The 27,003-nt window shown below is 42.7% G+C and overlaps 2 protein-coding genes across 5 annotated transcripts in view; one reads left to right on the top strand and one right to left on the bottom strand.

Annotated features, from left to right (window-relative positions):
• The window catches only part of IFT74 (intraflagellar transport 74), a 125,565-nt gene that overhangs the window by 57,253 nt on the left and 41,309 nt on the right, over positions 1-27,003 (bottom strand). The gene's annotated exons all lie outside the window — the stretch shown is intronic.
• LRRC19 (leucine rich repeat containing 19) lies at positions 1,509-26,606 on the top strand. 2 transcript variants are annotated; one of them, XM_068234654.1, is made up of 6 exons: positions 1,509-1,679; positions 5,780-5,926; positions 9,074-9,157; positions 11,310-11,820; positions 14,270-14,488; positions 23,698-26,606. In XM_068234654.1, exons 3-6 carry the CDS (start codon positions 9,083-9,085, stop codon positions 24,009-24,011), a joined length of 1,119 nt encoding a protein of 372 aa, XP_068090755.1. In that variant the 5' UTR covers positions 1,509-1,679; positions 5,780-5,926; positions 9,074-9,082; the 3' UTR covers positions 24,012-26,606. The 2 variants fall into 2 exon arrangements, with proteins under 2 accessions (XP_068090755.1, XP_068090751.1); XM_068234650.1 differs by lacking the exon at positions 5,780-5,926.

Below are 27,003 nucleotides of genomic sequence, written 5' to 3'. Positions count from 1 at the left end.
CCTGGCATGTGTTTCACGGGCAAAATCCGCTTCGTCAGAGGCACACACTTGTATAGATATCAGGGGGACTCAAGGTTAAAAGACCACAATCTGAACTGCTGCTGAATGTCTAACACCTGCTGCCCACCATCATCAAACAGATCACGCAGGATTGTTCTCACCTGTCGCTTCAGCCCACCCACTCTGCCATCTCTATGATGGCAGAGTTCTGTGAGACGATCAGAAGCCGATTTCATTGGCTCTTGAACCTGTGATCAATGTGAGCCAATGAGATTGGCTCAAGTTGATGACAGGGTCAGGGGCCAATGAAATAGTCTCCTGACTGGCTCGCGTAGCTCTGCTGTCATACCGACAGCAGGGAGAGCGAGCTGCGACGGGGAAACAGTGACGAGATCGGTGGGAGCAACAAGTGAGCATGAGGCGGTGAGTGAAATCTATGCCCTGGCAGGAATAAAACCCTCTAAGAAGGGCGTAGATTTCAATAAGGGTTGTCCGAAACCAGTTCAGAAGCTTTAGACTTTACACTCAGGTCAAGGAAGGTCTTTTTTCCGCAACAAAGATCACAGGGCAGTTGGACACGTCCACAGATCCTATATTATTTATAGGGTCAGTTCAGACAGGTCTGTTCTCAGCTTGTCTGATATTTCCTATATTTTTATCTATTTATTGCTGTAAATTGGCATGTAGCCTGCACTTCCAGTGCTCTTTAGCCTATGCTATTTAGCTATGCAGGATTCTCCCAGAGCATTCTGGAGGACTAGGCGTTATTTCTACTGACTTCTGAATGCACAGTAAACAAGCATTCCGCAGTGATGCACCTGGCAGCAATAAAGATGTTTCCACTTGTGATAAATGTAAGAATGTATATCAGGGTAAGGAATAATTTTACACTGGGCAAACACTAACTAAATAATTTATTATTTTTATAAAGTAATACTGTATAAAATTATTCATTTGATTTATTATGTTATATTCAGTATACTTCCTATTTAAGTGTAACAGTACATTTAAAAAGTAATTTGTATACCTCATTCCATTTACAGTGTACTTATGCTGATTTTTGCAAACATTTTATTATGTGTGTGATATACTCAAATATATGTGTGTTACGGCAAACCTCAGCACTGACATCAGGCTGAACCTACATGGGACAGACAATGATGTGATAGGAGGGGAGGTTGGGCTTATTTGCTGGACCAAATGTAGGTTAAACAACATCCAGCATTGTGTGTTCATTCAAATGCTATGCAGAGCTATACATTTTTATCTAGCTATTAGGAGTCCTCCCACTGTGTAATTAACATCTTACATAACATAAAATACATATGTAAATGCACTTAATACCACTAAAATATGCATTCCTGCTTAACAGCTTGGATTAAGTACCATAATCAACATGGATGCCGCTAACCTGATTTGACTACAGAGGTCAGGAAGCAAAAGATCTAATCACGTTGTTCTCTAACTTCCTTATTGGCTGCAGATTGGATTAAGCCCAATAGAGGACTAGAATAAGCTAGTCAATCTTTTGCCAAAGACGCGTTAACACCTGTTGTCGAGTACAAAGGTTAAAGCAGAACAAGGTGTTGCCATGCTGCTGCTTTACTCCTTGCCTATGTGAAGGGCAGTGCTGTAATCCCCACCACTAAGACTGGTGCCCCGGCCAGAATTCCACAAAGGTAGGATTATAACAAGTCACTAAGTGGAGATTGTGGTGTATACTTTCTATTAAGACTTTATCTGAGGCATGTCAGTTTTCTAATATGTTACTGTTACGATACAGCTACAATGCTGTATATTCTATAGTTGTGTGATAGTGTAAAGTACAAGTATGATATGACTCCTGCAATACTTAGACACTTTGTTGTTATAGAGCTATTATGTATGGCTTATTTTGGTTAACAGTATTCTTAGGATTGCTCTAACTTTGCCCAGACTAAGTTTCAGCAGTGTAAAATAAAAATATCACATATTTAGGAAAGATAGTGACAATAACTTTTACAGAATGGAAACTGTTACAGTTGCTTAGTGTGAATGAGAAAGATGTATTTAATCTGTTCATTAGGATAAAACAATATCCTGCATTTAGTGCCTCTGACATGTATAATACTTGAACAGCACAGATAAACCTATCTGACATGTGAATAGGTTTTCTTAAAAATTAAGCCACAAGATGTCTTTATTATACACACTTAAAAATATAGATTTTTATAACATTGTAATGAAGTAAGTTTTCAAATATTCCTTTTATCATATATACTGGTATTATGTATATTCATAGGTTTTTGTCTGTATATGTATCATGCTTATTCAGTTATGTTAATTATATACAGCAGTATGTTTTTCCTACACTAAACAGTTTATTAAAAGGAGATATAGAAGCTGATTTACTAACAGGGACTGCAGTTTGCATTCTGCCTTCCAGGATTCACTGTGCAGTATTTGCAATTTACTGCAGTGCCCAGCACTTCCAGAGCCTTACCTGGCATGTTATAAAGGGCACTGGGGACAGCTGACAGTAGAGTATTGGTAAATTACTGATATTCTACTAGAAATCAGTGGGTAATTCCAATAGCAATAGATCAATAATTTTCACCTATATTTTACTATACAGTGGGTTGCAAAAGTATTCGGCCCCCTTGAGGTTTTCCACATTTTGTCATATTACTGCCACAAACATCAATCAATTTTATTGGAATTCCACGTTAAAGACCAACACAAAGGGCCTGATTCACAAAGCGGTGCAAACACTTTGCACGCCTGTGAAAAGCCCTTTATCACGCCTAAACTTAGTTTAGGCGTGATCTGAAGGGATTCGCGCAAACTCACGCGCGCAAAGTTTTGCGCGCGTAGCGCGGTGCGCTACGCGCGCACCGAGCTTCGCGCGAAGTGCCCATTAAGCCCTATGGGACTTTGCGCGCGGGAGCTTCGCGTGAGTTAGAGCACAAGGCGGTGATAACTTTGCTAGTGCAAAGGTTATCACGCCTTAAGTCTTTTAGGCGTGATAACGGAGTTATCACCGCTTTGTGAATCAGGCTTAAAGTGGTGTACATGTGAGAAGTGGAACGAAAATCATACAGGATTCCAAACATTTTTTACAAATAAATAACTGCAAAGTGGTGTGTGCATAATTATTCGGCCCCCTTTGATCTGAGTGCAGTCAGTTGCCTATAGACATTGCCTGATGAGTGCTAATGACTAAATAGAGTGCACCTGTGTGTAATCTAATGTCAGTACAAATACAGCTGCTCTGTGAGGGCCTCAGAGGTTGTCTAAGAGAATATTGGGAGCAACAACACCATGAAGTCCAAAGAACACACCAGACAGGTAAGGGATAAAGTTATTGAGAAATTTAAAGCAGGCTTAGGCTACAAAAAGATTTCCAAAGCCTTGAACATCCCACGGAGCACTATTCAAGCGATCATTCAGAAATGGAAGGAGTATGGCACAACTGTAAACCTACCAAGACAAGGCCATCCACCTAAACTCACAGGCCAAACAAGGAGAGCGCTGATCAGAAATGCAGTCAAGAGGCCCATGGTGACTCTGGACGAGCTGCAGAGATCTACAGCTCAGGTGGGAGACTCTGTCCATAGGACAACTATTAGTCATGCACTGTACAAAGTTGGCCTTTATGGAAGAGTGGCAAGAAGAAAGGCATTGTTAACAGAAAGCATAAGAAGTCCCGTTTGCAGTTTGCCACAAGCCATGTGGGGGACACAGCAACCATGTGGAAGAAGGTGCTCTGGTCAGATGAGACCAAAATTGAACTTTTTGGCCAAAATGCAAAACCCAATGTGTGGCGGAAAACTAACACTGCACATCACTCTGAACACACCATCCCCACTGTCAAATATGGTGGTGGCAGCATCATGCTCGGGGGGTGCATCTCTTCAGCAGGGACCGGGAAGCTGGTCAGAGTTGATGGGAAGATGGATGGAGCCAAATACAGGGCAATCTTGGAAGAAAACCTTTTGGAGACTGCAAAAGACTTGAGACTGGGGCGGAGGTTCACCAGGACAGCAGGACAATGACCCTAAACATAAAGCCAGGGCAGCAATGGAATGGTTTAAAACAAAACATATCTATGTGTTAGAATGGCCTAGTCAAAAGTCCAGATCTAAATCCAATCGAGAATCCGTGGCAAGATCTGAAAACTGCTGTTCACAAACGCTGTCCATCTAATCTGACTGAGCTGGAGCTGTTTTGCAAAGAAGAATGGGCAAGGATTTCAGTCTCTAGTAGTGCAAAGCTGGTAGAGACATACCCTAAAAGACTGGCAGCTGTAATTGCAGCAAAAGGTGGTTCTACAAAGTATTGACTCAGGGGAGCTGAATAATTACGCACACCCCACTTTGCAGTTATTTATTTGTAAAAAATGTTTGGAATGATGTATGGTTTTCGATCCACTTCTCACGTGTACACCACTTTGTATTTGTCTTTCACGTGGTATTCCAATAAAATTGATGCATGTTTGTGGCAGTAATGTGACAAAATGTGGAAAACTTCAAGGGGGCCGAATACTTTTGCAACCCACTGCAACCTAACCTTACTTTCACATGACCCCTTCCACTATCAATGCCTAACCCTAATCCCCCCCAACCTGATGCCTAATCCTAACTCATTCCCCCAGCTAATGCCTAACCCTAACCCCCCCAGCTGATTCCTAACCCTCTCCCTCCACCGCTGAAGCCTAATCCTAAGTGCCCCCGGGCAATGCCTAACCCTAAGTGACCCCCACCCCGTTGATGCCTAACCAACCCTGCTATTTGTAACTGCAGTTTGTAGAGTTGTCAGCCTGTAGCACTCACATTTCCAGTTATAGCTGCAAATGGCTGCTATTAACATGGGCACCTATGGCGGCACCCAGACTTCCCTGCCGCCTCTAGGACCAAAAGTGCATGTTTTGATGCCTGGCTGTATAAGCAGCTGCATCAAAATGAATAGGAAACAGTGCAAGGACTTGTGGATTTCCCCATTCATCATCAGCAGGCATCGCACTGCCTGATGGGCAATCCACTATATCTTTTACCATAAAAATGAGCACTTGCAATGCAAAAGTGATACTTGATGATGTCTTATTTTTAGCAATTGTGCATAAAAAGTCAAAATTACAAAAAAAATGTTTTTACTTTTAACAAATTCAAACCCTGTTAACACCCCTCTCTCCCACATGTAGGCTGGTACATTGCTCATGATCCCTTAAACAATGCCAGGCCTCAGAGTTCTTAACAATGGGGGGAAGGGGGGGGGGGGAGCAGTAGCTTATTTAGTGGTGGCAGTAAGGCCTTTAATAGAAGTGCCTCGAGGTATTCACCCTCTCTCAGGCAAGTATCTACTATATTGGGGCTAAATTCTAAATTTACACAGTAAGGAAAAAAAATTGCTGAATTATATAAAGAATCATTTATTAAAATGCAGCACTATAATCCTCTATTTTCCAATACACCTTTTCTTCTGTTGTTCTTTGAGTATTCATCTGTCCACTATGGTATTGATATCTATATACTCCTATCTTCCATCATTTCTTTATCTGTAATTCTTAATCTTCATCTGTGTTCCTTTTCTTTTCTTTTATCTACCTAGAAAAGCCCCTGGCTGTACTTGACACATCCCATTTAAATACTGACTAGGAGCCCCACCATTAGTATATTTGAATTTGCAGGCAGGGCTTCCCATTCACCTAGACCAATACAAACTATAGCAATTAAATTAAAAAAGAGGCCCTAATGAAATACAAATCAATTTAAATAAGGTGCTGTTCATGAATTTACTACAGAAAAACATCTGCGAGTGTGCATGCACAGAAACAACCTGCATTGTCACTTTGGGAATTCACAAAGTTACATCTGACCATTATTATGGGGATGCCCGGTGATGGCTGCAGCCAGAAAATCATGTCAACAAAAGAGAAGTCATCACGCAAGTATACCTAACCTATCTATATAAGCAATCCTCTCTCTTTCTGAGGCTTGGTTCACACATAAAAACATGTCCTGTCCTGTCAGTTGGCATCAGTTTTGTATGTGTTTCTATAGCTGTGGTCATACATAAAAGGTGTACATTTCTTGTCCAGTTAGGAAAAACTGATAGAAAACTGAAAGGACTGGACCGGAAGATCTTTCTAGGGGTGCCCATACATGGTACAATTTTTTTCATCCAATCTTACCATTTCAATGTAATATAAGGGAACTCCGTAAATTATCCTTTCAGTATATTCACTTAATTTACCCTTATGCTACATAGAAACGGTAAGATTGGATGAAAAAAAAAATTGTACCATGTATGGGCACCATAGGTGTTCTTATGAAGCAGTCCCAAATGGTCTCTCCAGGAGGTCCCTCCACAGTCATACAGCCACTGTGCTGGCCAGTCAGTTAGGGCCCTTTTATACTTAATGCACTGATATGCGTTAGTACGCGTTAGTGTGTTATTACGTGTTGGTACACGTTTTTTCCATGGCAATGCATTGTGAAAAATATTTCAGTTAAAACGCGTATAGCGGGAACTGTGCCATAGGAAAACATGGGGATTACTATGAAAACCAGTTTTCTTTCAGCATTAACGGAGAGCAACTGATTAGTGTAAAAGGGGCCTAACAGTATGGCTGGTGTACAACTGCTTGCCACCCCTGGATTCTCTTTCTTCAGAATGGACAGGCAAGCAAGAGGCTTGTGAGGTTCATCCCTCTGCATGAGTTTTTTTCTAAACAATTTCATGTTCTGTGCACCATACTTCAGCATTGTTACGTGATGTCCACTCACATACTAGATGCCCTAGTTGCCAGGGAGTCTGTTAAACATAAAACCACAGGGCATGTTTCACACTTTGTTTCATTAATAATAACTTTTAAAATGTGATACCAAACCCTGTTATGTAAGAGCTTACGGGGGTATACTTGTGTATAGAGCATGTCCCCCATGGACCTGATGCACGAAATTCTGCTACAGTGGAGCTTGTGCTTCTTGGCAGCAGCAATTTTACCATCACTAGTGCAGGTGGAACACCGGCCGGCTAGTGCAGGGGGAGCACTACGTGTGTTACTGCGTTAAGAAACAGGCATGTAAACCCAGTAATGTGCGCCGCACTAATAGGTTAATGGCCGGTGCTCTCCCTGTGCTAGTAACAGTAAAATTGCCATGCACTCCCTGCGCACTGTTTACTGTTTTACCACAGTAAGGTGCATCAGGACCCATATGTTCTTATCAGAATCACCATATCATGTATTGCCACCCCTTCTAAGCTGGTATAGCACACATCAATTAAACAAAAGTAGATTTTTAGAAGGGAAAAAAAGGCCATTCACATTCTACTAGTTTCAAACCTTTTCCTAGGTACCTCTTCAGCTTGTTCATAAAGGTGGAAGGTTAGGTGTAGTTGTGCTGCGATTTCTAGTTTGTTTGCATGATTTATTGATAAAAACTTCTGGGAAATGGATTTACTGTCAACAATAAGGAGGGAACCAGCTGGCAAGAGCAATGTTTGACTTGAAGTCTTGTTACTACGGGTCTGAGCCCACAGTTTTATCCGCTTCTGTCTGCTTTTCGGCATCTGTAACATTGATGTGCAACTGAAAAGCGGACACAACTGCGTTAGTGGGCTCAGGCCCTAACTGTCCATTAGAAGACCTCACAATCTATTCCAAACCATAGTCACATGTACATCATAATTTAGGCACAATCTGAGGTATACCAATGAACTTATACCATATATACTCGCATATAGGCCGACCCCAGCATAAGCCCCTTCTTCTACCCCCTCACTTTTGGCTTAAAAAAAAATAGGCCAAAAGCCGTGACTCCCCCCCCCCCCCCCCCCGCCCAATGTGTCACCATAACCCCCATGCAAAGCGTGAATCAGAGCCTAACACTGGATGCAGAACATGCATTAGAGCATGCCTCACTCTAGCTCTGTTCTCCGTGTCTCCCCAGAACTTCTAAACTGCCCACTAAAGCTCCAAGCTCACTGTCATGTGTCCGCAGTGAACCAGTAGCTCTAGTGGCCAGTTCAGAAGTTGCCGAGTAGACATGTAGATGCAAGTTGGAGTGAGGACAGGTAGATATGTATATAAGTAGCATGCTCCAACGCCAGCTCTGCATACAGGGGCCCTGTTAGAATATCACCAATCCCTGCTTTACACCTAACATTTGGGTATCAAAAAGTTCTCAGGAATGTAAACATAACATCACTAATCATACACAAAGTTACAACTTATATGAGCGGAAATGTCACAAGGAGACTCACATATGCACGCAGTGTGAGGAATTTCCCATACCTTTCCAGTAAGGGGCTAGATATTAAAAATTTCTCTCCTGAGTTCAGTTTTAAAGGAGTTATCAGGCAGCAAAAAAAAAAAAAAAAAGTTTCACTTACCTGGGGCTTCTACCAGCCCCATGCAGCCATCCTGTGCTGTTGTAGTCACTCACTGCTGCTCTGGTCCCCCTCCGTCAGCTAGTTTAGTTTTTGCCGACCTCGGGGTACACATTCCCGCTGGTGCAGGAACATTAACACATACGGTTTTACGCGTTAGTGGTTCAATGCGTAAAAATGTATGTGTCAATGTTCCTGCAACAGCAGGAATGCGTAAAAATGTACACAATGCGGCCCGCCGACCCCGAGGTCGGCAAAAACTAAACTAGCTGACGGAGGGGGACCAAAGCAGCAGTGAGTGACTACGACAGCACAGGATGGCTGCATGGGGCTGGTAGAAGCCCCAGGTAAGTGAAACTCATTTTTTTTTGCCTGATAACTCCTTTAAGGTCTCGTGTAGAGTGAAATGTGAATGCGATTTGTGAACACATGTATATGTAAATGCTGCATTTGGAATGCCACAACAGTATCAGATTGTGGTTTTAATGCAGCGGAACCGCCGTGTACTACAGTGCTTACTGTAATGAATTTTCAGTATGCTGAAATAGAATAGTGAGTAAATCTCACCCACCTAAACTCAAAAGGCTCAGTAAGCTTTAATTTTTTTCTTGCATTAAGGTCAAAGAAACAATGATAAAATAGCTTTACCTGTATACTTTGTTTTCAGTTACATAAGATTTAACTGTAATTCTATTCATTGTAGGAAATAAAGATGAAAATGCTAATTCTGCTTTTGATGATATGGATGGGAAGCAGCCTTGCCAACTTCACATGCAACGACAACAAGGTAAGAATTAAGAAATATATATTGAAGGGAACCAGAGACTAAGCACCCTCATGTATTTTACCATATAGATCAGTGGGAACATTAGAGAAAACATCTACCTTGCTTTCTGTTTCATTCTGCACTGCACAGCTGGGGCTTGATTCACAAAGTGGTGCTAACCCAGTTAGATACTTTAGGCGTGATAACCATTGCACCACGCTGGTGAAAAGCCAGTTTAGGCGTGATAAGTTTAGGCATGATAAGTTTAGGAATGCTAAGTTTAGATAAGTTTAGATCGCACGCAAAGTCCCGCACACAAAGCAGCGCCATTAAACTCTATGTGAAGTGCACCAGACTTTGCTAGCGCAAAACTTTTGATCAGCAGTGCACTGCGGTGCTAACCCAGTTGGTGCTTAAACTTATCATGCCTAAACTTATCACACCTAAACTTAACATACCTAAACTTATCACACCTAAACTTATCACACCTAAACTTATCGTGCCTAAACTGAGTTTAGGCATGATAAAGGGCTTTTCACCAGTGTGCTAACTGTTAGCACCGCTTTGTGAATCAGGCCCCTTGCTTCTAATCAGCCCTGATAAAATCCCTGACTGAGCATTCAATCTGGCTTTGCTCAGGAATATTTATAGCTCAGTCTGTGTTCTCGCATGTTTTCAAGTCCAAGCCTGCCCCATGCTGGCTCTGCACAGGAATCATTATAGCTGAGTCATTATAGCAAAGCCAGACTGAATGCTCAGTCGGGGATTTTATCAGGTCTGATAAGAAACACGCTGAGCAGTGCAGAATGAAACAGAAAGCATGGTAGCTGTTTTCTCTAATGTTCTCACTGATCTATATAGTAAAATACATGACGGTGCTTCGTCTCTGGTTCCCTTTAATGGACCTTGAACAAATCGCACGAGTTGCTTCCCGTTTACAAAAATAAAATATATCCTTACGGTCTTTGAATAGGCAGATGTTTTCTTATTTTTGAAGACTGACTATCTATTGTTCTCACCAGGGGTGTAGCAATAGCCATAGTACCTGCTATGGGGCCGTGGAGCAGAGGGGGCCCAGTGGGTACCTAATGTATTACCCATTAACTTTCTTGTCTTTCTCCACCCTCCTCTGACTCTGTCTCAGTGTCCATGAACTATATGCACTGTTAATTGCACGAGACTGTAAATTCAATAAACAATTCCAGTTGAAGAGGGTCAAATATTGGAGTCGACTTAAGGATTTTTGGAATGAGGGAGTCAATCACGATTTGGCAGTACCATAAGCAAATTTGCAGCTATAGGCGCAGACACTTGGCTATCAGATTGTTGAGCACACACAAAGGTTATGCGTTCAGCTACACTATAGCTGAACTCATATAGTAGTAGGGGCGGTGCATGGATGGGTTATTGGCTACACTGTAGCCAAACTGATATAGCGGTAGGTATGGTGGTTGGATTAGTTGCGAGTTCAGCTACAGTATAGCCGAAGTCCCAAAACTGCAAGGCCAAAATGTAAGTGTGAGGGAATAGGAATGGGTTCACCTATATGTAGCCAAGTCCCAAGAGTTAGGATAGTGTTAGGCATGTAGAGGGAGGTTAGTGTAAGCCATGGAGAGGGAGTTTGGTGTTAGACACAGAGAAGGGAGGTTAGCATTAGGTGTCTGGAGGAGAGGTTAGTGTGAGGAAGAGAGAAAGTGTAGATATTACTAATTTTTAAAATATCAGTAATATTTTGCACCAGAGTGAAGGTGGGGCAGTTCTAAAAGTATGCCAGAAATGTCCCCGAGTTATTCAGCAACACAGCTTGAAGCATCAAGGGACTTCCCAAAGCTGTAATCTAGAGGATTTGCATCCATCTCATGTTGCCCTCTTAGCTGTATAAAATTAACTCTCCCTGTTATACATATCACTTTTTCTTCTTTTTTTTTAAATTAATATTTATCAGCATGCTTACAAGGGATGTCGTAGGTTATCAGTTACATTTACTATTCTAGGGATACGAACAAATCATAAGACAGGTTTTGTCACTACCTAGACATTTTCACCCATTTGGTCTAATGGTTGGCAAATTAACAGTGCCATGTTGTAACAATAACTATGATACATTTATACTTGTGGAGTAAAATCCAGTATTATCTTCTTTGTAACAGTTTTCGTTTATTTTCACCTACAGGAATGCTCATGCATCGGATGCGGCCTTATCGGCATCCCTGTAGATTTGACAACGGACGTTCTAAAACTTAATTTGTCTAACAGTGATATTGGCTTAGATCAATTAAAAGCTCTGAAACGCTTCTCTAATCTTACAGAGTTGGATCTGAGTCACAGTAACATCAGCAGCCTTGACAACGGCATTTTTCCTAAACTTTTCAAACTTGAGGTTTTGCTGGTCAAAAACAACAGCATCACATTTGTTGAGGCAAAGTCTTTTGATGGATTAGAAAGCTTAAGGTTTCTGGATCTCAGTTTCAATCAAATTACACAATTACCTTCAACTATACAGTTACCAAAGCAACTGCAATCTTTAAACCTACAAAACAACCACCTGATGAACCTGGAACTTAAAGAAGCACTAAAGGATTTGATCACACCTTTGAACATAACATTAAGTGAAAATCCGTGGAACTGTACATGCTCCCTTATGAACCTGTTAGAAGAGCTAAATACCAGCAAATTGATTCTAAGTAAGTAATTTGTGATTCACTTTTTTATTGAGAGGATAAAATTTCCCTAATGCAATTAAGAAAACTGAATAGTGTTCAGCTATTTTTTTTATATTCCTTTTCCTATTAAAAAGTAGTGGAATGATTCCTAGGAAACCAATATTTTACGTACATTACGTTTTTAGTATCTATAAAAACGAAATAAACTGCACATCAGCGTCGCTATTAAAATGTGATTATTAATACAAAGTTTATTTCAATGTGAGCAATCATAAGTCTTTATACCAGGGTGGTCCAGGCCTTTTAGATTAGGGGCCATTTCACCATTGTTGAGATTGTCAGAGGGATGAACTAGCGAAATTGAACATAATGTTTGCTGATTGACCCTGGCTCCTGCAGAAAAGAACCATACTTACCAGTCACAGCAGGATTCGCCCCTCACTGCCAGAGTACGATCCTCCTGTGCTCCTTTCCGGACTCACTGAAGAACTGGATGATGCGGCAAGGTGCATAGCAACTAAATTAATGCAGAGCCGGCCTCGGGTTTCCTAATGCTCCAACCAAGACTAGATTTTGATAACCCACCATATTTCATTATGCTCCCCTCACCCATCATTATGTGCCCCCCCCTGCACTTACATTTTGTTGGGTACACCCCCTCTTCCACACTAGTTATGTGCTCCTCTTTCTACACATTTTACTAGGCGCTTTCCAAAAACACATCCTCAACTCCATACATCCTTATGCTCCCCCATTTCATTCACCCTCAACTATAGACACATTTAATTATGTTTCCCCATTTTATTCCCCCTTCACACACACCATTAGGTACAAGGTCCTTGAGACCCCATTGCTGTGGGCCACATACAATTAAATAGTGGAACATTGGGGTCACTGGAAAAGGGGGTGGAAAACGCTGTTTTTTACTATACATCTAAAACAATTACTTCATATAAATCATTGGGGCAATAAAAAGATAGTTATATCCATAAAAGCACCAAATGAAATATCCCTTCAACAAATGTCACCTTTGATGTTATTATGGTTAATATTGCATACTTTCTTTGCAACAGGCTATATCCAGGAGATCGACAATAGAAAAAAAAAATCACACTGAAGTCAGTCGATGCAGAAAACAATGTCACCTAACTTAGTAGTTTCAGAGGCTGCTACCCACACTTCCTTCACAAAACACTACATCCAGGACACAAATACAGTCAATCTAAAGCCATTCCTTTGATGTAAACAATCTCACAAATTTCAATCACAAAGCAAACTGGATAAACACAACAGCAAAATGAAGTCTCCAGCAATGCAGTAAAGTATTGCTATACCCTTTCCAAAAACTTACAACATATCACTCTGTGCCCTCTCCTCACTGTCACTCTGTAAATAGAAAATGACTTTTGTGATCTTATGGTGTTTAACAGGAAATTGCTACAGAGAGGTATATAAATGAAGCAGGCACATGCTAAAACCTAGGTCAAGTTAAACTACACTAGACTGAGTAGATGTTAAGTGCCTTGGACACTCCCATATCAGAGTTTCAGCTGGAAATCATGTTTAGCGACTCAGCAGAGTTGAACTGAACGGATTGACCTTGTTTTCTGGGCGATAGTGGAAATTAACTTTAAGGAAAAGGGGCTCTTTCCCACCTCTGCTACCCAAGAAAAAGTTGGGGCAATACCACTGTCTCCCCACTAGAACAATAACCAGGAGCCCTGGCCTAAGCATCTTTATATTTCCTACTCATTGATCTGAGCCACAGAATCTTCAGCAGGGAATTCCACAGCAAGAACGCTCACTAGTCCAAATTATAGGAAGCCCTGGCAGGAAGTGAAAGATGCAAATGCCACAGCTCCAGTTTACGGTTATAGCAGTGTGGATGGGGCATGTTAGAGCTCTACACTCAACACTTCGCTAAGACCTCCAGAGGCATACTATCATCGTGACCCTCCTTTGCCCTACATGGCGGTGATACACAATAATGACAACTTTATTTTTTTTTTAAATACTGTATCTTTATTTTGCATTTTACGCCTTGTAGTAAGAAAATAAAAAGTATACTGTGCCCCTATACTACCATGGACAAGAATGCTTTCCAGTGGTGTAGGGAAAAGGATTACTAAAAAAATAAATAATAATAATAAAAATAAAATTGTACATTTTCATATTGCCGAATATGAAAAAACAAACAAACAAACAAAAACAACTACAAAATAGGTAGAAAAAAGTATATAAGATGCTCCTTACTTTAAATACTTTTTGCTTCCTAGTAACTGAAGAGTTATTTCATTGATAAGGTGTGAAAAACTCTCCTGTCTGAGAAATGCTTTGTGTATCAGGGCCTAAAGTGCTAGTCAAAAGATTCCTTTTTCCACACACTTAATTGTGAATGTTCTTTTTTTGTAAATGTTAGCATTTTATTTACCGGCAATCTAACAATCAAAACCATTTAACTCTTGCACAGACAATGAAGACATCACCACATGTGCCACACCAAAGGGCATGGAAAACTCCACAATAAAATCAGTCTGGGACAAATTAAAGTGTCCTGGTAGCACTGAAGACCCAAGTACTACTAAGGCAGTTTCCTACACTGGAAACCCTACAACTGCTTCTTTGTATACAACAATCGATGGAACTGACAATACAACTATCAATGGAACAAGCGATGCATCTATGACAGGTACTAATAAATATTTGTCCGTTTATTATCATACTTGCTATTGAATGCCATACCAGATCACATACCACCAAAACAAGACTAAACTTTAGAAAAATAATTTCACCAAATTTACTTGAAATGTAAAGCCAATCAATTCTCTTTATTTAAAGCAAACCTGGAGCGCAAATAAACGTATGATATAATGAATTGTATGCGTAGTACAGCTAAGAAATAGCACGTTAGTAGCAAAGAAAAGAGTCTCATATTTTGATTGTAGGTTATATGGCCTTTTTTTTCAGAACATAGCATTATACTGTCACAGTTGCTATTTTTAAAGCACACTCTGTCTTTTAAGCTATTAAACAAAGCAGAAAAAAATGACCCTTTGAACTTTCCTGCAGTAAAACCTTATCTCAAGCTTTCTCTCTGTTTGGCTGTTTAAGTGCTTCAGAAAACAGGGCTGTATTGGACCCAGCGGGTGCATAGATAACTGAAGGGTTTGGTTTCCTTTTTTAACTTTTCCTGTATTGGAAAGCAATATGAGACTCTGTTCTTTGCTACTTCTGTTCTATTTCTTGGCTGTACTAAACATACAATTCATTATCTCATTAGTTTATTTGTGTTTCAGGTTTGCTTTAAAGTTTGGGTAAAAGAAGAAAAGATTAAATCTTGAAACTAATATTCATTGTAGTCTCTAAACTTGTTGATGGGATATTCCCCCCTTCATGCTATATCACTAGCAACAAGTCTGGAAATCTCTCCAGCAGGACTCATACACCAGTAGGAACCAGGTGCAGTTCAAGCAATACTAAATAAAGGCAGAAAAAGGAAGAGGTTACTAAGATGAGGCGATACCCAGGGAAGTGATTCAGCAAACCTGGGACTCACTGGATTAAAATTATGTCTGTTACGTAATTACAATCTACTAGGTGTGCCTGGGTTATATTAGATCATAATGGAGGTGTTATGCATATACACTATAGATAAGATGGGAAATAATTTTCCTTTTCAGGCCATCATCATGGTTTGTTATAGATGAGACACTGAACCATTTCAATCACGATTTTCTCCTGATGGCCTCAAAGTGCCAGAGCTGCAGCCGCAAGGGCGTGCTCATCAGGCAGTAGCAGTATTAGGAAGTCTTGCTCAAGATCTCCTCACTGGATAGGTGCTTGCTTACTGAACAGGAAGAGCCGTGATTCGAACTCAGGTCCCCTTAACCAATACACTATCCGGCAACTGCTCAAAAATACATTTGCAAACTACCAAAATCCCCATTAAAAGGCCAACAATATTATGTGAGCCCTTCTGCTAATGTCTTCTGTAAGCGATAATTCTGTAATGCCCTCTGACAAAGTTGGTGTGTTAAGTTTCCAAAGCCTCATGGTCTCATATTCTAATAAACTGGAACCATTGGAAGTGGCAACAGAATACACAGAGTTGCTAATGGTCCTGTGCTAATGATGGGAAGCCATTAACTATTGCAGGTCTCTTTTTCAGATAGGAAGCACAGCTGCATTGAAATTGAGCATTAATCTATGATCCCTATAACTAGCATGTCCTGCCAGGATTTGGACTATTATTATTATTTTGTATTTATATAGTGCCGACATCTTCCGCAGCGCTGTACAGAGTATATTGCCACTTAACTGACCCTCGGAAGAGTTCACAATCTAATCCCTACCATAGTCATATGTCTATGTATGCATCGTATGTTTGGTAGTCTAGGCCATTTTTAGGGGGAAGCCAATTAACTTCTGTATGTTTTTGGGATGTGAGAGGAAACCGGAGTGCCCGGAAAAAAACCCAACATACATAGGGAGAACATACAAACTCCTTGCAGATGTTGACCTGGCTGGGATTCGAACTGGAGACCAAGCGTTGCTATCCACTAAAGCCACCGTGCTGTTACTAGAAGTATTATTGCAATGCCCTACGGTTATGGTTTAGTTGAAAAAGATCAGATTACTGGAATCACAGAACACATTCAGAAGAACTTTTCTCACAGCTGAAGCTGACCAGACCAGTGACATTCACTACTCTAGGTTACAATTAGAAGGAACCTATAATCCAACATATCCTTATATGGCTCAGAAGCAATAAAGATAAGGAAAGGAGGGAGTAGTTCACTGACTTTATTGAATCCTTTATGACACTGCACAAAATTGAAAAAGGGTTGCTTAACACTGCAAGAAAAAGCTCTTGCAGTTTTTGAGGGCTTGTGATTCTAAAAGCGCTTGGTGATTGCTGATATAATACTATGTGCTCACTCAGGGCCGGCCTTTGCTATGAGCGACCTATGCGGTCGCTCAGGGCGCCATGTTCTCAAGGGCGCATGAACCCTGTCGCCCCCCCCCCCCCCCCCCCCCCGCTGTCTCCCTGTGTACTCTCCGTCTATATTTAGAGCAGGACTACAAGAAAATGGCCGCCGATGTCCACAAATGCAGACAAACGGCGGCCATTTTCTTGTAGCCTGCCCTAACTACAGATGGAGCGGAGGCGGGGAGAGAAGAGTGACATCGGCGCTGGAGCTGGATATCAGGTGAGTCAGTTTCTGCCCGGCCCACTGCCACATAAAGGGGGGGGGGAGGGGGGGTTGCCTGGGGCAAACTACCTACACTGGTGGCAAACTACCTACACTGGGGGCAAACTACCTACACTGGGGGCAAACCACCTACACTGGGGGCAAACCACCTACACTGGGGGCAAACCACCTACACTGGGGGCAAACCACCTACACTGGGGGCAAACCACCTACACTGGGGGCAAACCACCTACACTGGGGGCAACCATGCTACTACACTGGGGAAAACTCATATATGGGGCAACTATACTACCTACACTGGGGGCAACTATGCTACCTATATGAAGACAACTATGCGGTTTCGCTCAGGGCGCTGTGAAACCTAAGGCCGGCCCTGTGCTCACTTGAGCCATGTGCAGGGCCGGCCCTAGACTTTTTGCCGCCTGAGGCAAATCTTGAAAAAATTGCCCCCCCCCGTGGGGGACCGCCGAGCTGGAGGGGTAGCGGGCAGGACGGGGGTATTGGGCCTAGCGGTGGGGAGGGTGGGGTCCCCCGATCTGCCGGCCACTTACAATACAGTGGGTGGCGTTGCAGGAAGTGACGTTAGTGGAGCGCACGCTGGAACGAGGAAGAGGTGAGTGATCCCCCGCCCGTGCCTCTTACTGTCGGATGCTTACTCACTATTTAAAGCTGGAGGGGAGCGCAGATCCAGGCAAGGGAGGGAGGGGGTCCGACCCCCCTCCCCACCGCTAGGCCCAATACCCCCGTTCTGCCCGCTACCCCTCCAGCTCGGCGGCCGCCCCCCCCCCGCACCCACGGACGGGCGGATGCCGCCCCTAGAAGTTTGCCACCTGAGGCAAAAGTTTCACCCCGCCTCATGAGCGGGCCGGCCCTGGCCATGTGCATACACCCCATTAAAACTACTCAGATGTTTAGTGAAAAAAACACTGATCATCACACTACAATGGCATTTGTCAAGGTATGCGATACATTTAGTAGCAAGTGATTAATAGTTTTTGAAGGTGATCAAATATGATAGAGTCAACAAAACAATAGTAACAACACTTAAAGGGACACTTAAGCTTGGAATAAAAAAACAAAACAAACAAAAAAAAAAAACAGTGCCCTCGCAGTCACTCCCGGATCCTCCCTTCCCCTGCCGCCAGCTAGTTTCGTTTTCGCTGACAGGCCCTGACAGGGAGTCTGCAGGCATTCTGCGCCTGCGCAGGCCTGGCCACCTGTATCCTTCTTCATGTTCCCATCCTCAATAGTGATGATAGATGCAGGACGCTATTGCGGATGGGAATGCAAAGAAAAATACGGTACTCGTGGCCAGGCCTGTCGGGGCCTGTCAGCGAAAACAAAACTAACTGGCGGCGGGGACCAGAGCCTCCGTGAGTGACTGCGAGGGCATGGGACGGCTGCAGGGGGCTGGTAGAAGCCCCAGGAAAGTAAAACGGATTTTTATTCTTGGCTTAAGTGTCCCTTTAAGGTAGCCATACATCTAGCGGTTGTGATTCAATCGACAAAGTGATTGACTTTTTGCATTTCACCTTCTGACCGATGTTGTGTCTCCATGCTCTGAATGCAAAAATTGATTCAGAGTCTATCGAAGGACATGAATAGTAGCAGATTCCTGTGTAATTGACCCATATCTTGCATCCTGCTCGATCAACTAAGCTGGTCAATTCAACATTAAAATAGGCCATTTTTCATCAATTGGGAATTTTGGAACACACTCGATTCTCTAAAATAATTGAATTGAATGGTTGATCGTACAGCCAGATTGCTAGATGTATGGCTACCTTTAGAGTTGCAAGAGAACAAAACAATGGAGTTGGCAACAGCAAGCTTATGAATCAGCAGTTATATGAAGTGAAAAGCTTGAGTGTTAACCCTTTCAGTACCTTGGAAGCCACTCAAACTGTTTCAGCTGTTAATTGTATGCTATGTTTAATGCTGCAGACCACAGATGAAATTTGAGTATATTCCCACTTTAACCCCGCCCGTACGAATTTCTCCGTCCCTTTTTCCATCCTTTCACCCCCAGGGATGGAGAAATCCGTACTTTCCGAATGGAAGGAGCGCTGAAAGGTGAAAATTGCTCTGGTGCTCAAGGGGTACAACCCCTCAGTGGTGAAGTGGTTAAAGAGTGTCCACTATTTTGCCAAACAGCCTACATCTGCTACCAAGCATACGTAACCATAGAGTTTAGGGCTGGTGCACACCAAAACCCGCTAGCAGATCCGCAAAATGCTAGCAGATTTTTAAACGCTTTTTTTTATTTTTCTATGGCGTTTTGCTAGCGTTTTGCGGATTGCTGCTGCGGTTTTCAGTATAGTAGATTTCATATATTGTTACAGTAAAGCTGTTACTGAACAGCTTCTGTAACAAAACCGCCGGCAAAACCGCTCTGAAGTGCCGTTTTTCAGAGCGGTTTGCGTTTTTCCTATACTTAACATTGAGGCAGAAACGCATCCGAAATCCAAAAAATGCCTCACCCAGGCATTTTTCGTTTCTGCAAAACGCCTGCCGCTCTGGTGTGCACCACCCCATTGAGATACATTGACCAAGCAGATCCGCAGCGGATCTGAAAACGCCCAAAAAGCCGCTCGGTGTGCACCAGCCCTTAAAGAGCACTGGTTGGACTTGGTGGCAGTTTCGTGGGGGAGAAAATTGCACTGTTACTGAGCATTTGAAAATCATGTATTAAAAAAAAATATCAGAAATTATGAACCAGCTTGGCAGCTGCAACTGATTGGGAGTGCTTGGAGAGTGTTGCATTAACGCTATGATTAACCACCCAGAAAAACACCAGTAAGCAGTAGCTGTTAACAAGCTATAAAAAGGAATTTAAATATCAAAACCTTTCATCTAAAAATGAGCCCTTATTCTATTCCTAACTTGCAAACTTTTTTTTGGATTATTCTTCTGCGCGTCTTTTACATTTCCGATATTACTTTTGGCTGAATTTTAAAAAAGACAATTAAAGTTAAAGAAAGAAACGTCCTAGCATGTGGCAAACCAGTAACAATACAATACAATAACATTTGTAAAGCGCTTTTCTCCCATAGGACTCAAAGCGCATAAAACAATGTTGTCAGCTCTAGCTTTTAAAATGACATTATTAAAAGTATTGATGAGCATATCTTAGTCGCTTTCCCCTGCTGTTTTACTCCACTCAGCCACTCTCTGGAGTGCCGGCTCAATAAGCTTTTACTGAAGTTTAAGGTTGCAATTTCTAAACTCTTTGCACTGTCATTGTTACCAAGTGCTGTGTCTGGCCAGTTATTGTTTAAAATCCACAATCTATAGAACCCTTTTCTAAGGTTTCTTCAATAAAAGTTCAATTTTCTGCCACAGAAGTCATATCTGCCAGAAAACTTGTGAAACAATTAGATTTGCAAAGTTTAGGTTCAGCCATGGTCCCTTTAATATCAATTATCCATTCCCTTAGCTTTAAAGGACACTTGAACTGAGAGGGATATGGAGGCTGCCATAATTTTTTATTTTTTATTTTTAAACAACAATTTTTAAACAATACATACATGCAAGTGAAATCACATTGTGTCAAAATAGGGCATACAATAGTAATAAGACAGCAGCTAGAGTTGTCGCGAACCTCCGATTTTGGTTCGCGAACCTCGAATATGCGAAAAAAAAGTTTGCGAACATGCAAACTTTTTAAACGCCATAGACTTCAATGGGCAGGTGAACTTTCAAAACTACAAACATTAATTGTGGCCACTAAAGTGATGGCAAAGATGTTTCAAGGGGTCTAACACCTGTAGGAGGGCATGGCGGAGTGGATACACGCCAAAAGTCCCGGGGAAAAATCTGGATTTGACGCACAGCAGGGTTTAAGGGTAGAAATAACATTTTATTGCTAAATTGGAGGCCTAAAGTGCTTTAAAGAGACTCTGTAACAAAATGTTCAGCCTTATCTCTTCTATCCTATAAGTTCCTATACCTGTCCTAATGTGGTCTGTCTTACTGCACTAGTTGCACAGTGGCTGTATTATCTCTCTGTTATATAATCTAATCTTCTTTCCTTTGTCAGCTTTGTCGGGCTCAGGCACTCAGGCAGGAATGTGCTGCTCGGCTTGTGATAGGATAGAAGTTATACACACCCTCTCCATGCTCCCTGCAGGCTCTGTGTGAGTCACAGACTAAGCTCCTCTCAGCCTATTGCAAGCTGGTTAGCAGACATGTCTTTTTTTTGTAAACACTGCCTAAAACTGGCAATTACAAGCCAGGATTGCAGCAGGAAGTGGCAGAAACAGCACAGAGGGACCGAGGAGAACATAATGAATAGAATGGTATGCTTTTTATTGTAAGAACTTTAGAGTACAGATTCTCTTTAAGACATCTTGCATGTGTATACATTAATCAGGTAGTGTAGTTAGTGTACTGCTTCACACTGACAGACTAAACTCACTGTGTACCGCACCGCAAACAGCTGTTTGTGTAGTGATGACCGTGCTGGACTGGTGCGCACCATGGTGAGAGTGCAGGCGATGGCGGTTTTCAAGCCCATATGGTCGGGTTGAGGTAGCTGAATGACAGAACAACAGTGACTGAGTGTCCAGCTGATTGAATTTGATAATAACGACCTTATTATCTTCTTGGGTCAGGTGTGCACCCCAACACACTCACTTTGCAGTGAAAAGGTTGCAGTGACTGCTGGTACAACAATGTGCGGTTACACAGGTGCAGTGAAAAGGTGACTGCTGGTACAACAATATGTGGTTACACAGGTGCAGTGAACAAGTATGCAGTGACTGGTATATAAAACTGCGTGCTGTTACACAGGTGCAGTGAAAGGTATGTACGGACTGGTATTACAAATGTGCAGCTGTCACACACAGTTGCAGTGAAAAGGTAGGCACTGAATATGCTGGGCCTTGCACAGTATAGCAATTTGCAAGGGCCAGCTGCGACACACAGGGCTTTATAATGCAGTGTCAGTGGCACACACAAAAAAAGGACTTCACAAGAACGTTAGTTCTAAAAAGAGCCCTTTTTGTGGTGCTTTTCAACAACAAATATCAGGTAGGAGCAAGCTACAAGAGCCTAACTAAGCTTTCTCTAATCTATGCAGCAACTCTCTCCCTTCTCTCACTACTGCAGCAACACCTAGTGAGATAATGGCCGACGCAGCTGCCTTATATAAGGGGTGGGTGGGGGGGGGGGGCTCCAGGAGAGAGTGCTGTCATGTGTCTGCTGACTGTGATGTAGAAGGTCAAAGTTTAGCCCAATGATGTAATATAGGGGTGGGTCGATCTCTCCATAAAGTTCGCATTTCAACGCGAACCACCGATGTTCGCGCGAATAAGTTTGCTGCCGAACCGTTCGGGACAACTCTATCAGCTGCTAACCAGTACCGCCTGCTTCCAGTACTTTTAAGACACAGCATGAAGTCCCAATCTACTGAGCTAGAGAAGCACCCAGTGCATTGTAAACCTTGTCTATACATTAAACAACCCGAAAATTTCCCATGGCTGTCCTCATGTCAGCCTATAAACACCCCTTAACCTTTCCCCTTCTGGGAAAAGGTGGCTAGATAGATTGAGGGCCTAGGGTTCCCATATACACAAGACATTGACTGGTGGAAGCTGGGAAATGCCAATCGAAAGGGTATAGCCTATCACCAGGCAGCAAAATCTACACACTAGAAGATAGAAATAAGGAAAAGTGAAAAGGGAGGAGAGGGAGGAGGATGAGGATAAGAAGAAGAAGGTAACAATATGTGAGGTAATAATATGCCATCTCTGCACAGGTGAGACGTAGTACAACAGCACGCTTCATTACTACTTAAAAGTACTGACAGCTATTTTAATTTATTGCAGATTGTCCTCGGAATAACAGCCACTCTCTGCATGTCTCTTTCTGTGCTGGACACACGTAGCAGGCAGCGTCTGTTCGCAAAGGAATGTCAGGCTTGCCTCATGGTGTGCACATAGGCTGCCCTGTAGTACCATCCTCCCCTCAGCTCTCTGTGTGCAGGCTGCCGTTGGGAAACTTCTTCACAGGACACAAGGGGTGAGGAGGGGACACTATGGGGGATGACAGCTTCTCCTGTCTAGCACTGGGTAGTTTAGAGCTGGAATCACCAAACCAATACAATATTTGGACCATGGGGAAGAGTGCATATGCAGTGTATGCTTATATATGCTTTGTAGCATAACTATGGCCAGCATAATACAGTACATTTGCAGTATTCAATGTATTTACTTTCGCTCCTGCTGCTGCTATTCGCTGGGGGCTTGGGGGGGGGGGGGGGGAGGGTGGGGGAGCTTGATAAAAATCCTTATGTATGCTGCGGGGGTGGGGGTAGATCTCGTGGACTCTGCAGGTTGAAAAGTAGGTCACGACCCGAAAAAGTGTGGGCACCCCTGTTTTAGAGCAAAGTAGAAATGCTGACATTAAGACCACTTTAATGCACCTTTCTACCCTTAGACTGATTTCTTCACACCACCCATATCAAGAATCCGCACACAAAATTGTGTTTGGGAGTGTATTTCTCATTGTGTACAAAAGAAGGTTCTAGCAGAACTAGCAGAGGTTCTGTTCCTCCCTTATTCTATCCAAACAAAAAACAGTTCGAGTTCATTTTGGACATGGGAATATCCGATACTTACTGTATGATGTGCTCTTTAAACACTTATGTAATCCTATCACTAAGATTTATACCCTTCTTCTACAGGGAATAGCTGGAGGTTCCTAGTGGGAGTGCTAATTGTTGGGCTAGTCACCTCATTTCTCATATTCGCTGCCATCAAGTTCCCTAAATGGTACAACTTCTTAATAAGTTACAATCATCATCGACTAAAAGAAGAAGAGCCCTACATGTTTGAAGAGGAGTTCAATGTGGACTTTACCATGGACAGGAATGATAAAATCCAAGAAGAAGATGAAATGGTGGTGGTTTTTGAACAAACACACTCATTTGTGCCAGAAGATGATGGCTTCATTGAAGATAAATACATTGATGAAAAAGATATGAGGGCAGAAAGCTGAGATAAGATCTTACTGAAGCGGGACTTTGTACTTACATAACAGACTTACTGTGCTGAAGGTATAAAAAATCTGATTGTTTTACTGATAAACGAAGTGCAAAAGCACATCATCTGTTCCGGTTATTCAAGTCTAGGTGTGTAGGATTTGTGATACATTTGCAATCATTAATCGCAGTTTCTCATGAAACATGATATCTTCTTTCCTTTATACTTTATGTGAACCAAACTTTTTGGACTATTTTCTGTTGGTCATATTGCCACAAAACTCTGATGGAAAACATTCCTTATTAATGAGATTACTAAAGAGATTTTTTTTCTATTAAGCACTTAAAATTTTCCATACAGTTAACTTCTAATTTACAAGAATAGGCAGTCTATAGAAGTGTGCGTAAAACTACTAATAAGTGACCTGATTGTTGCTTATAAATTTGATGTATTCAATGGTCATATTAAACAGTCCTTTACAGCTTCAGGGGTGGTACGTCTTCAGGGCAGGGAATAAGCATTAAAACAGTTGCACTGTGTCAGTGATTGTCAGAGATGGGTGCTGTTAAAGGACACCCGAGGTGAGAGTAATATGGAGACTGCCATATTTATTTCCTTGTAAACACAGCCAGTTGCCTGGCGTACTGCTGATCTGGCATAAGTAGTATCTGAATACCCTGGAACTATCACTTGGCTAATCCAGTAAGACCTGAATCAGTTGAGTCAGATTACCTGATCTTCATACGCTTATTCAGGGTCTATGGCTAAAAGTATTAGAGGCAAAAGAATAAGGAGGACTGACAGGAAACTGATATTGCTTAAAAGGAAATAAATATGGCAGCCTCCATGTCACTCATGGGTTCCCCTTAAAGAGAACCCGAGGTGGGATTTAATTATGTTACTGGGGCACAGAGGCTGGTTGTGCACACTAAGACCAGCCTCCGTGTCACCATGGTGTGCCTCCAGGACCCCCATGCGCGCCGCTATACCCCCCACAGTGCTGGCGACATGCAGCGCGTCGCCAGCACAATGTTTACCTATGCGCTGTCAGTCAGCGCCGCTCCCCCGCCTCCTCCAGCCTCTGTGCCACAGTAACATAATTAAATCCCACCTCGGGTTCTCTTTAAGGGTTTGTCTGTCTGATGCAAACACTTCTCACCTGTGAAGCTGTCCCTGTAACGATTGTGGAACTTTCTCCGTGATCAGCGCACAACGTGTGCGCTGACACGGCGGAAATCCTCCACAAGCGTATATTTGCAGGCACCCAGCAAAAGGTGCTACGCACCTGTAGAGGGAAATTCCTGTCGGCAGATGGTGCTGGGGAGTGCAGAGGAACCAATCCTCTGTACCTCCACAAGTGCCAGACAGGAATTGTACGAAGCGCAGAACGCAAGAGAGGCGATTGCGAATGAGATTGAGCAAAGGGACAGGTTGTATGTGTGTGCGCCAATCCAGTCGCCACCCCGCGACCGCGCACACACAACGGCAGATATGAAATAGGAACGCGATCGCGAGAGGTGCGATCGCCAGACGAGACACAAGGCAGATCAGAATAGAATACGAGGGTAGCAAAGGCACAGCAAATAATACAATAAGGAGATACGGAAAATAACAAACGCTAGCTAACCGCGAACACCGCACTCATTCGCAACAGTGCACGCGGTTATGCGCGGTCTCCACGTGATAAGCACAATAGAGACAAGCACGCCTAACTAACCATCGACAGACACACGAAAACAGGGACAAGCGAGAGATAGGATCCACAGCACTAGCGAAAAGTGGCTAGCGCGATCCAGGTACAGAGTAGCAGAACAGAAGGATCCCCAGCGCTAGCGAAAAGTAGCTAGCGCGATCCCAGAAGAGAGAACAGAAGGATCCCCAGCGCTAGCGAAAAGTGGCTAGCGCGATCCCAGGAGACAGAACAGAAGGATCCCCAGCGCTAGCGAAAAGTAGCTAGCGCGATCCCAGGAGACAGAACAGAAGAGATAGCTGGTAGCAACCGCTGCACCAGCTATACTCCAAGAACAGAGATCAGAACCATTTCCTGTCGACCACCATAGGGACAGGACAATGGCTACAGGCAAGACAAGACAGAACAGGCAATACAGATAATACAACCTGACTGGGCTAGAAGGGGAGCCTAAAGCAACCCCCAGGAATTAACTATACTAGATAGCAATGGCTGACACTCCAGCAGTGTCCATCAGGAACAGACCATGGAAGGGAAATGACCAGCAAAGCCTTCTGGGAAATATAAAGCTTTTATAGTGCCAGTCATCAAAGAAGGCAGGTAGGGGATTTGCATAACGAATGTATGCAAATTCCCCAGCAAGAGAACAGACCAGAAAGTCCCCAGCTAGGACAACAGATGTTGCATTCAGCAACCATTATTGCATGGGTCTTTTGTGTGGACAGTAACCAAAAGCACTGGTAGCTCAGTATAAAGCCAATCAGATATATTACATTAAATGTGTCAGGTCTCAGACAAAGGTTGGGGACTACTGAATGTAAACACATTTTATGTTCTGACTGCCTTTCAGTACAGAAGCTAAACACTGTGAAAGCCATATGTACTAAAGTGAGATCAATGAAAATAAATTGTTATCTTGCATTTTTTTCTTGTTTCTTTTAAAATGTAACTGGACTCTTTGTGTCGGTGTAGTTACACAGTAGTAAAACGGATAACATTGTTGAATTAACTAGATGCCACAATATTTGTGCACTGGGTGAATGTGATAGTAGAATATTGGCAATACTGCAGATATACTACTATCGGTTTACCTAACCCACCTCTCACACCCGAACACGGTAAATCCAGCGCTGGACACTTGGGCGCAGCAGCGCCGGAGACTTGGGCACAGCCGGCGCCACCATAGGCCGTAATAAGAACTACGGCTATCGCAGGCACAGGGAGTAACTTCAGCGCCGTCAGAAGACGGATCTGAAGTTGTTTTTAAAACAATAATTCGGCTTCCAGCAATTGCTGGAAGCCAAATTATTTCATTCCC

Source organism: Hyperolius riggenbachi, chromosome 1 (assembly GCF_040937935.1).
Source record: "Hyperolius riggenbachi isolate aHypRig1 chromosome 1, aHypRig1.pri, whole genome shotgun sequence".
NCBI lineage: Eukaryota > Metazoa > Chordata > Amphibia > Anura > Hyperoliidae > Hyperolius > Hyperolius riggenbachi.
This window is presented reverse-complemented; position numbering and strand designations above follow the sequence as displayed.